The 12201-nt window shown below is 38.3% G+C and overlaps 1 protein-coding gene across 3 annotated transcripts in view; it reads right to left on the reverse strand.

Annotated features, from left to right (window-relative positions):
• The window catches only part of lrch4 (leucine-rich repeats and calponin homology (CH) domain containing 4), a 32556-nt gene extending 26654 nt beyond the window's left edge, over positions 1 to 5902 (reverse strand). For 2 of the 3 annotated variants that reach the window (XR_015710932.1, XM_087789725.1), the window contains exon 1: positions 5527 to 5901. Coding sequence is in view for 2 of the 3 variants with exons in the window: in XM_087789725.1 (XP_087645851.1) it covers positions 5527 to 5698 (172 nt within the window). In the remaining variant the exon portion in view is untranslated. Of the gene's footprint in view, positions 1 to 5526 lie in introns of all 3 variants that reach the window. The other variant, XM_087789724.1, reaches the window with a different exon arrangement.
• Between the last annotated feature and the right edge of the window lie 6299 nt (positions 5903 to 12201).

A 12201-nucleotide genomic window follows, 5' to 3' on the forward strand; every position in this document is an offset into this window, starting at 1 on the left:
TTCTCAACAAAGCTATGAAATCCTGTGAGCGTTTCCGGTCTTCTGAAATCTTAAAAACTTTTTCAAACAGAGTTGAAGTTTGGGTTGCATGAACTGTGGCGCAAGAGCGAGTCAAGGAGGAGTCATGCGAAGCAGAAGTGCAGACCGCGAGTACGGAGGGAGGCCACATCCGCAGCGCAGAGGAAACACAACAGCAGGAGGGCTGCTGCACACTGCGCCGACATGCACGCACACTGTGTCGCTTAATGACACGGCGCAGATGTAAACAACTGACGGGGAGGGCTGCGGCCATATGTCTGATACACACATGCTGAACTCCGAGTTATCAAATCAATCATTGACCCGATGGCACTGTGGGGGTTATTTTAGTCCCTGCACATATTTTCACGTGAGAAAATCTAGAGTTTTTATTTCATTTTATTTGAAAGCAACACAAAAACTGGATCATTGCTGTATCAATAAAGTAAGTGTAAGAGTCAACAAGGACATTCACACATTTTTTTTAATTGCTTCATCATTATTAATTATATGATAGTTATTTGTGATACAACAGCATTTATGACACTCAAGGTCTTCGCTAACAAATTCCAATGGAACACATTCAACAACTATTCAGTCAACACCTACAGGAAACGTTTGGTAAAACATCTACAATAATGTTCCGTTCTATTCTTCTGCAATAATACCTCACAGAAGCGTACAGAAATGATTCTTAACAGCAACTATTTGACATACTATTATACACAAGTACTCAAAGGTAGTAACGATCAATTCATTTGTTAAGTTATGACCTCTATAGTTGAAATGGATTTTTTTCTATCCATGTTTGAAAAGAAAAGAAAACATGCCACCAGGAAGCTCAGCATTAACTGTAGATGGACCACAAGACCGGGTCGTTGCGGCCACTGAGTTATTAGAAGTATTTCACTGGCAAAAACAAACAAACAAAACAAAGCGTGTGAAAACTGTACCAGCAAGCAATTTAGCGTGGAAAAAAAATATTAAATCTGCACAAAGTCCAAGTGTGGTAAAAAACAGCATTCGTTTTCATTCCTAGACACTTTACAGGAAAGCGATCCCACATCCAAAAACACACCCCCTGGCTCATTCATTATTCCTCAAAGTCAGCTGCAGGCCTCCTCAGATGTGGTCTGCAGTGTGCCTGTCTTCTCTCGCTCACAACAATAATCCCTCCTCGGAGACCACACAAAGCTGGAGGTACTTTTAATAATTCTGAGGCTTTGGAAACTTCGTTTATCACATCAAGGTTCTTAACTTAAATACGAGCAAGTTCTATAGATGGCATTTACTTCACCACAAAAATAATAAAGTACCTGCAACAGGAAGGTATATCTGGACTTTTTTCTCAGCAATCGTCAACAGTAGCTGATCCGTCGAGTTAGTGATCAAGTGGGAAAAACTAATTTAACGTCAGAAAAACTCTTACATTAACTCGTGTTTTTTAAAAGTTATCTTTGAGGTTCATAGAGGTCAAGGCGAGAACCACTCAGTGGTTTGACGTGCATGGACCATATAATTCCATTTTGTTTCCTGACACGCATGCCAGACGAGGCCAGCACTAATACAATCAGAAACGGTTGTACAATGGTGGCAGACTGTTGATTTGATTCAGGGAAATTTAAAAACCTTTGACTTTTATATGTATTTGCATTACAAAAGTTTTAATGTCTGCCATGCAGGGAGTTCTTTTGTGGTACCGACTGAAATGCTTACCCAATTACCAAAGCTAATAATGAATCTCGAGATTTGTACTAGATGTAATTTTTTCTTTTGTTATAATTAATTTTATAGAATTGTTATAGAAAGAAGTATCAGGTAGGACCCTGTATAGAAGTAAAAGGTATTAGTATCAGTACCGAAGTGAAACAATTAAAATCTAAACCCAGTCTATACAAACAGACTGAATGAAGCTTGTACTCTGTTCCTAGTCCAAAGTTGACCATGTTGTTCATCAATACTTCAAATGACCTCTCAGGCAGTGACCCTTCACCTCATCACGCTTAATAATAGTCATTTGTGGAGCTGCTGATGCTCTTATATTCTTCATACCATAATAATACCTTCGGAGCATCCCTTAAATGGGAACCAACCTCACTTGGAAGAACCAGGTGAGTGAGGTATAATTACCAGAGTGTCCTGCTGTATCTGGTAGTCATCAAAAGGTGATTGTGTTGCTAAAATAACAACAAACACAAACGTGTGTTTGTGCATCAAAGCTAACTATACGTCAACATACACACACATATGTGGGTCCAGAGGTGCCCAGTTAGACAAAGACACAGCTTTGTTCAGTCCAAACGCTCCAGGAAATGCTCCTCAAGAGCCAAGACTCCTTCTTTGTGTATGTTTTGGATGTGTGTGAACCTTTGACCTTCCTGAGGGAAGCAGCACCATCGGGGGAGTTGGAGGGATGATGGGATCATAAACAAAGCTGGTCCTCCTCACTGTTGGTTGTTCCACTGTTAGAGCCTCGTTTTAACACTCTCAGAAAAGTAGTGTGTTTTGAAAAATACACTGAATTGTCGACCATTGTTAAATTAGTAGCATCAGATATGCCGACAGGAGAACTTGTAACATATTGAGTATCGTTGTTACTACTGTACATAGAAAAGAAAAATCAAGTACCTCAAAATAGTCGAGTATGGGTGGGGATTTAAGCCACCCTAAAAGTACTTTAAACGTGGCCCTTTTTTGTCTAATAAATATTAATTCATCTAACTGCGTAGCTGACATCTATGATGTAATTAATAAGTCCATGTTTTTTTTAAATGGGTGAAACTATTGTAGCAAACTCACCTGTATAGTACATTCATCTCCCGTTACCTCTCTCTTGATCTAGCAAAATACTTGAAAAAACGATGAAGGGACATACAGCGAATATTGATAATGTGACAAGATGATAGATTATGTGGTGCTACAAATTACCATCTGGATCCACAAATATATATAATATAAAGAGTTGAGGCTTCCTTTTCACCTACAATGTGTTCTGGAATGGTACCGTCATCTGATGTCCTATTGAACTCATTGCTATCAATGATATTTTAAGTGCCTATATAAGGAAGTATTATTATTATTACCATTATTATTCTAATATAAATTATATAAATACAAGGAAATAATGTTGGATAAATGTAAATCCTGATACGTGTGTAAAAGTCAAAAGTTCTGCTCTATGCAAGTTGCTTTTATAGTTATTGAGTTAAATTGATATGTTTAGTTTATGGTATACGATTGGAGGAAGTATTGGCTTGTTGGATCAGCCCAAAATATTTAGGGATTTGTAACAAGAATGCCAAGGGAACTATATAGATGGCATAATAGACTGAACATTAGCATCTCTTCACACAAGAAGTAAATTTCACGTTCTTTTTAATATTTAGTTTGAAATTTTACAGCTTGTGAGGACAATTACCCAAAAGACTGCCCCGGGTTCTCCTCCCAGACCAGGAACACCTCACCAGATAGTATTGAAGAGGGATCCTTACTGGATAATACCTGACATTGGAGCTTGAACTGGTTTGCTATGTTTCAGTAAGTGATAAGTGATGTAAGTAAGTAAGTGTTACACAACAACAAACATTTTGTAACCCAGTATTTTTTCAATCAGATGAATTTGTGTTTAGACCAAAAATAAGGTTTTTCAGGGTAAATACTGAGGTATTCATGTATGTGCTGCATCAGCAAAAAATCAGAGCCTATACAAACATTTAAACGCCAGAGAAGCTTCTAATTTAACGGTGGCCTTCTAAAGATAGCGGATATAAAAAAAAGCCATTTTGAATCACATCCATGTCAGAAATGCTTGGACGACTTCACTGCATAACCAACACAGAGATACACAACACACTGAATTCAAATAAACACACTGAAGTGTTTAAAGTGATTTGTTATTGCCATCAGTTGTGTTGCTAAGCAGCAGTTATAGTCTTCTATTGATTCATTAGTATTGTAATGTAGTACAGAAGCACACTCACAACCCCTGACTTCAACAGTTTGGCGATAAATATGTCAACATATAATGTGAGTGCGAGATCTACTTTAAAGATACATTTGAATCACTCCACCATCTGCCTCCAGTAGGTATTTGAGTCAGCCGATTCTCGCGCACATGCTAGCATCACAAACACTCGAACGGAGTGTGAATCCAGCGCACGCCCACACACACCGGAGAAGGTTGCACTCTGAGCCTCTCGTGCCGTCAGGCTGTGAAGGTAGGAGTAACTAGCAGGTATGTCAGTGAAAATGAAAACACCTCATCGAGGAAACGCACGAACCAAAAGGTGCCTTAAGAACATGCAATTATGGCTAAATATGGATGTTTAGAAGCCCAGACATAGAATTAAAGGAAGTTGAATTACAAATGAGTCACTGACGTAGGACGGGGTGAAGGATGGTTATGTCGGCACCACTTTGAATCGGTGAAAATTGGGAGGCATTGAGTCAGTGATTTAAAAAAATTAAATTGAACAGCACTGTGTTACCAGTTCTTATACGAGGACAGAAGATTTATGTTTTAGTCCCTAAAAATAGTCATATTTAATGATAACATAAAGTCACTAATATTGTTTGAATTTCCCTGGTGAGTTCGCAACTTTCTTCCGTTTACAAGCAACGTCTTTTTAAAACATCTCCATCATCTCGTGTTGAACTGTTGTGGTCGCAGGGGACCGTGTGTTTATGTTCAAGACCTCTTCATCCCAAAGGGAGAAGACCTGGCTTGTTATGAGCAGATGGTCATAATTACGGGACAGAAGAGCCGGGGTCTGGGGTGCGGCTGTTGCTTAAAAAGAATAGAAAATTGCAACATAGCAAAATCAATTTGAGGAAACCTTCGTGTTGAGTAATGGTCTTTTTTAACTTGGCCAAGTTTGGTTCATTTCCATCCAAAAGCACACAAGAACTGCCAAAACTGACATCAGCATGAAAGTTGACTCAGGATGAGATATAGAGTCGATTATTTACAACCGCTTTAAAAGGTTGACATGACAAATTAAAACATGTCTGACAGATGCAGGGAAATGAAACCACTTCCTGTTTCTGAAGTGAAAAGGTAGTCCATGGAAACAAGATAATAACGATTTTATGCTCAATTAAAATAATGACACACACTTTTTTAAGTTATTCATAGGGAAGCTTAACAAACAATATTTACTTAAAATCTAGAGAATTGTATTTATTTTTGAAGAACATGTAAATGTTATCACAGTTGCTTTAAACTATTAGATTACACTGTAAATCGGGTGTTTTAGTTAAATAATGGTGATGAAAACACAACTACTAGACACATTATTCATCATTTTTTAACTAAACACTTTTTCTCGGAGAGTTCTGTCCGGTGTCGTGTTGATAAGAACCATGAAGTGTGGAGAAAGAACCATGATAAGAACCATGATAAGAAAGAACCATGAAGAGTAGTTGCGAGGATGAAGGCAGGAGCAGGTGGCGACAAAACAAAAGACGCTTCTGAGGATAAAACCAGCTTTTATAGCGGCGAACACTAACCTGCGTGTGTAATGTCGGACAGGTCGTAGTTCTTGGCGCTGCGGGGAAACTCCTTGAGTTTTCTGTTGGCTAAGTTGAGAGCTCCGCTCGCCGCGGCTTCTTCCAGCGCCTTCTCCACGCTCCTGCTGGCCGCCACTGTGGCCGGCAGCTGGGCTCCATCCCCAGCAGCCATCAAACATCCAGCGCTACCGTCTTTTCTACTTTGTTGCGGGCGTCCGGTATACTTTCATAACCCGCGCCCGGGGTTCAGCTCCACGCCGAGAACTTCTGTCCCGAACCCCTCCGCGAGTAAGTGGGAGAAAAGCAGGTGAAAGCGCGGAGGAAGAGGAGAGCCCGGCCCGCGTCCTCACACAACGGAGCCGCTGATACGCAGCGAGCGCTGGAAGCTGTCAATCTTTCAGGAAGTCGCGTCAAGCTTCTGGGGGTAACGACGGATGCAACCGGAAACGGGTACATTATCGACAAAATAATACTTATCATGCGCTACTATGTAGTTGGAGGTATTTAAAGTTAAGGTAAGGTAAGGTAAAACTTTATTGATTTTGAAATTGTTTTTTTCCAATAGCCACAGAAAATACAGCATTTTTTCATAAAAAGAAATCAAAATAAGAACAAGAACAAAGAGAAATAAAGAGAAGATGATACAATCTAAGTCTAAAGATAAAGAACATAAAGAACAAAGATCAAAGAAAAGAAAAAAAAAAAAAAGTTCGCTTAATATAACAGCAATGACATTTCTAACGGGCCACATTATATAGGGTTAGGTAAGTAAGTAAGTAAGTAAGTAATATTTATTTATATAGCACTTTTCGAGACCAGGGTCACAAAGCGCTTAAACAATCAAAACAATACTCAAAAAAGTACATACTTTAAAGATCAAGATAATACTGAGAACAACACAGGAGTTCGAGAAATTCAAGGAAAAGCCTGAACAAATAGAAACGTCTTAAGATGTTTCTTGAAGGAGTCAGTAGATCCATCAAGCGCAAAGAGAGAGGAAGATCGTTCCAAAGCTTAGGAGCAACAACCTGAAAAGATTTCTCTCCTGTAAGGTAAAACTTTATTGATCCCTCATGCAAAGGGTCACCCGGTCCAAAATAAAAGATAATTTCAAGAATATACTCAATTAACAAGTACATAAACATTTACATTTTTTTATTTAAATACAAATCACAAAACAAGATGATGTTAAACCACTATTTAGAGAAAAGCTATTGATAAATAGGATGAAATTAGACATAAAACAACAACTCTAACAAGTGGTATATAAATCACTTTAACAATAGTCATATATCAGTCAATCAAAATGTAGCAAAATAATAGTTAAAACACATTCCCTACTGGTACAGTAAGTTACATAGTTATATTACTTACTTACTTACTTACTCTATACTTTTATACTTATATATATATATATGTACAGGTATATATATTTTATATATATATGTATATATTTTATATATAATATATACTTCTTTTTATACATACTCAGCACTGTCATCAGTGGGCAGAGAACCAGAATGAGTGCACGAATGCTCCTTCCCAGATGCAAAACAAATAGACTCAGGGACTCATTCATTCCTCAGGCTATTAGATTGTACAATTCTGAGTTTGGGGCAGGAGTGGAGTAAAAGTATAATGATGTTCTGTTCTATGTTAATCTTTGTCTTTGTTATTTTTCTTTGATCTATTTTCTTTATCTTTATCTTTAGACTTAGATTGTATCATCTTGTTCTTTCTCTTTATTTCTCTTTGTTCTTGTTCTTATTTTATTTTTATTTATTTTATTTTTATGAAAATTTGCTGTATTTGATGTGGCTATTGGAAAAAAACAATTTAGTTTAATAAAGTTTTAACTAACCTTACCTTACTTACTTACACGTGTGGCCTCCGAGTCAAGCTTTAAGTTTTAACATGACTTTTACAAGTCATAGCATTTATTCTCTAAAAGGATGTTTTGGGTATTAAAGGCTCGAGATAAAGTCAATAATGGCAAAAATATAAATACTTTTAATGTTTGCGGACTCAAATTGTAGTGATATCAGAATCAGAAACGTTTAGTGCCAGCGTTGTAAACCAAACATAGGATGTTTTTGGTGTCAATACAGAATAAAATAATGAAATAAATAATAAACAAGAAAAGCAATACAAAAACAGAAGCAAGCAGCAAGGCAGCCATTCTACGGCTACATCATTGAGATTTTATCTGTGTGACTAAAATAGTCCCGGTGATAAATTTGTTGTGATTGTTACTAAATACTTTATTGAGAATAATAATTTTAACTCAAACTTCTATTCCGTTAAACTGTCGCCAAACGCATTTTATTTTGACAGTCTCAGCCGGAAGTTGGAGTGAAAAAAATTATTTGTCACCTGAGTCTCGCGCGTGGGGGACTCAAGAGGGGTGCAGCTCACAGAGGGGGGCGTGGTTAAGAGGGGAGTATTTGTGATTGACATGTCGCGGGGCGGGACTCCTGCCTTGTCATTGTAATGTCCTACTGTATTTAAATGTAAAATTGACTGATCCCGTCCAGATCCAATTAGACGCTCGCTCTATTGTGACGTCACGAGGCCACGGTCCAATCTAATGCAATAAAGGAAGGATCTAATTAATGTGTCATTAATCATGAATGGAGGCTCATTCATTGTCTGCTGGAGGCTGATAACGGTTTAGTGCAGCTTCTAGTTCAAATAGAGAAAGAGATTTAATGTTGCCGAGTCAGCAGGTTTACACCCTCCACCACTGCTGCTTCATCACCCCTTTTCTTATTGTTCTCACACACACACACACATACACACTGACACACACACTTACACACTCACACACATAAGCATGGTCCCCTCCTCGTCTCCATCCTCCCTTCCAGACCAAGATCCCAGCAGCCCCCTCTTCGCTCCACTGTCCCACTGGACCATCTGTCAAACCCCGGCTGGACCAGTCCCCCAGCTGCACCGCGGCTAATCGGCGGGGGGTCACTTTCACCGGGAGCTCTGGTGAAATCCATTAATGGCCACTGGTTTAGTCTCCACTGTACGTCTGTGAGATTACAATAAAAGCATAATACTGAGAGATGTTCACTGTTCCTCAGTTCACCATTTACATGTCAACATCAACCTCATCTCTTGAAAATATGCTTAGAATCAGAATGTTTGGGCCCTGCTGTTGCCATAGTTTCCTTTCATTTTATATTTATTTTACTATTCTATACTAGTTCAACTGTTAGTATAACTTACATTTAATTAAACAAATGAAAAATAATATTTTTAATATAATAAATATATATCGTCAATATTTCAATGTTTTGTTCATCTTTTCAATCTGATTTAATTCAAAATAAATTGAATTAATATACAATCAAATAAAAATGCTGATTAATATTGTGTGATCACACTTTGGGATCAGACCTGCAACCCTGACTCCTGTCCTGTGGCCCACATTAGGTCAAAATAATGTCTATTAAACTGAGCATTTATAAATATTTACAGTATATTACTTGTTCAACTTTACATATAACTTGTTAAAGATGTTTTGTTTGTTCTTTTTTTCCCTCCTTGTTCATTCATCCTTTTCTATGGCTATTGGTTTTATATTTTTCCCAGTGCTTTTATATCATTTATCTTTATAATATGAAATATGACACACATTTATTTTGATGCATTCAAACACTAACTCTTTGCATTTCATGTATTCTATTTAAAATATTTTAAAAATGCAATGATTTTTTCTTGAGAGTCCTAAAATAAAATGAATTAAAACATTGCAATTATTTAAAATTAAAAAAAGAAAACTCCATATTAAATAATTTTGTTGTCCCTTCATTCTTGTCAGAGCTGCAGCACTGATGTAAAGAAGGGATGGATTGAAAGGATGCAGAGCATCTTCTGCGATGGAAGCACCTGCCTCACCGGAGCATTGATTCATCACGTTGATGGTCACGTCTGCTCGGCAAACATGACAATGATGACTGGAAACACGTGCACACAGAGCCGTCAGTGTGCACGACACATGAGAACCCACGGTGACACAGATTCCTGCTAATGAGTGCGAATATTCATGCTCCTCGTTGACCTGGTCCCACATAATTGATTGTGTTGATGCGAAGCAATGAAACTGTGTTGTGTCTTCTTCAGTTTGTGCAAAAGTTGTTTTTTTTTAAATCCCACCAAAACGACTATTTTTGTGTGTCCAAGCAGTGACATCACGTGTTCTCACGGTCTTTGTCCGAGGTCCTTTTCCTCTGAGCCATCCCTCACTTCCGCCCAGATCCTCCCGTCGGTTCCCATGAGCATTGTTGAGAAGTTTCCTGACCCACTCACATGCGGAGACCATTTCCCGTCCCACTTTGGCAGAAACCTCTCTGAGCGTGTGTGCTCTCGACTTCATTTTGTCATCACTCTGGAAGTTCTGTCTTCACGCCTCCGACGGGAGATTGTGTATCTAGTGAAAATGTCAACTGGTTATATCTTCTGAACAGCTGAGTGTGTCTCTCAGTCACACATGTACCAGTAAAGAGTCGACTTAAGTGCAGTTTAATAAGTAACGTCTCATACCTTGTTTACATGTTTACACAAGTGACAATTGAGTAAACAGCTACTGCATCAAACATCTTACTGGTTTAACAATGTATTGATATATTTTATACATTTATTATCATCTCGGGGTTATTTTTAGCTTGATAAAGGGCCCCTTTAGGTGCAGCCGCTGGAACAAATCCACGAAAACTGTTTCAAGGAAGAGGTGAAAAAGTGAAAAGAGGTGATTGACAGCAACTAAAGGAGAGCAGGAGAAGTTTTCTTGAGGAGAAGAAGAGACGGGGAGACTCTTGAAAGGGGGTGCTACTGCTTGAGAATGATTGGTATGTGATCTAGACGTGACCAGCCCACCACCAGCTGTGCATGCTGCCACACATGCACACACACACACACACATACACACAGAGGCAGTTCTGGCCTTATCAAGCATAGCTGACTGGAGCCAGTTACACATTAACACGGCTGGAATATAAAAACTGCAGCGCCCTGAACAGCAGCTGATATCACATGAAACTGTGAACTCTGAGAAGCAAATGTTGTCAACAACTACACTTTACATATGATTTGTCACTTGTTACAAACAACCATATACACGTTTTACATCTTAAATGCATATATTAGTATTAAATAGTGTTTGCATATGTTATAAGTCGTTCCATATTCAAAGATTCCAGTAAAGGTTTTGTGTTTTGTATCATTCTTAGTGTTTCTTAAAACCATGAAGTGTATTCAAGTGGAATAGTTTCGATAGTTGAAAGTGATTGGTTTCGTTTATTCTGAACTGAAAACATTATATTTAACTGTTTCGCGATTAATACATCGAAACTAGAATTCACTGTGTGATTTCAGTTTATTTTATAGTTTAGGTTCTTTGCATGTCAAATGCAATTATTTTCCTTCGAGTTGTCTGCAGAAGTGACGACGAAATATATATACTTATTCATGTCTTGTTATGTACATATGTAGCCTGAAATTAAATGATTAAATCAGACATGTGTTCCTATCATAGCTCAGAAAGATGACATTCATGTGGGGATCACAAATGTCAGCAAATACTCTTGATACTCTTAACTATAGAATGCAACTAAGTTTGGATGTATGTTTGAAACATGCAGTTTGTCCTACTCAACAGGTTCCTGATAAGATAGTATCAGTATAAGATGGTAAGAACGGAACTATTATTGAGTCAAAACTGTCACCATTGATCCACCAAAGAGATAACAGCAGCAATCATCCGTTAAGCGGTTCAACAGATAAAATTAAATGACTAATACAGCTTTATTGGGAATCCTCCCTGATCTACTGTCCAACTGAAAGTAGACAATTTCGCCACCTGCTGTCGGGACTGCGTCATCGCAACAATTTATAATTAACAGACCTGTAACACAGTGGTTCCCAACTCCCGGTCCGGGTACCAGTACCAGTACTTGAGATGTTTATTACAGGGCCTTACAGAAAAAATGATATCATTTCTGTTATTTATGATAATAACTGTCTGAAATGTGTTTTATTTTCCGCATGTGATTGGTTCTCCTTGTATTGCGTGTGTTCACTCTGGGCACTACTGCAGTCCAAAAATATACAGAGGTTGATTGGGAACTTGGTGTGTGTGTGTGAATGGTTTTTGTGTGACTTGCGGAAGACTGGTGTCCTTTCCACGGTGTACCCCACCTCTCGCCCAAAGAAACTGAGATAGGGTCCAGCCCCCCGCTACTACCATAACGGAACAAGCGGCACAGAAAATGAATGAAAATGATGGATGGATGGATTGATGGATAGAACTTTATTTCTCTCCTCCATATTGAGAGTCATTTGAGGGGGCTCTGACACGTTTTTTGGATGCTTCCCTCATGAGGTGTTCCAGTCATTCCCAGAGGTATTCTAGTATTCTCTAGAAGTGTGGAAAAAAGGTTTCTTGGGAGAGGAAAGTCTGGGCCTCTTTGCTCCGCCTGCCACCCCCCTGACCCAACCTTCAAGATAGATAGATAGATAGATAGATAGATAGATGAACTTTGTTATTGCTGTGTAAAAATAATTCTATATTTACATGTAATGTCCATTCATATGTATTGTGCTTATAAATAAACTAGATTGTTTTATTATGTCAGGAAGGCTCGTTGGGGACAGTGTTTGTAAAGGATA

Source organism: Callionymus lyra, chromosome 4, assembly GCF_982586985.1.
Source record: "Callionymus lyra chromosome 4, fCalLyr1.hap1.1, whole genome shotgun sequence".
Lineage (NCBI taxonomy): Eukaryota > Metazoa > Chordata > Actinopteri > Syngnathiformes > Callionymidae > Callionymus > Callionymus lyra.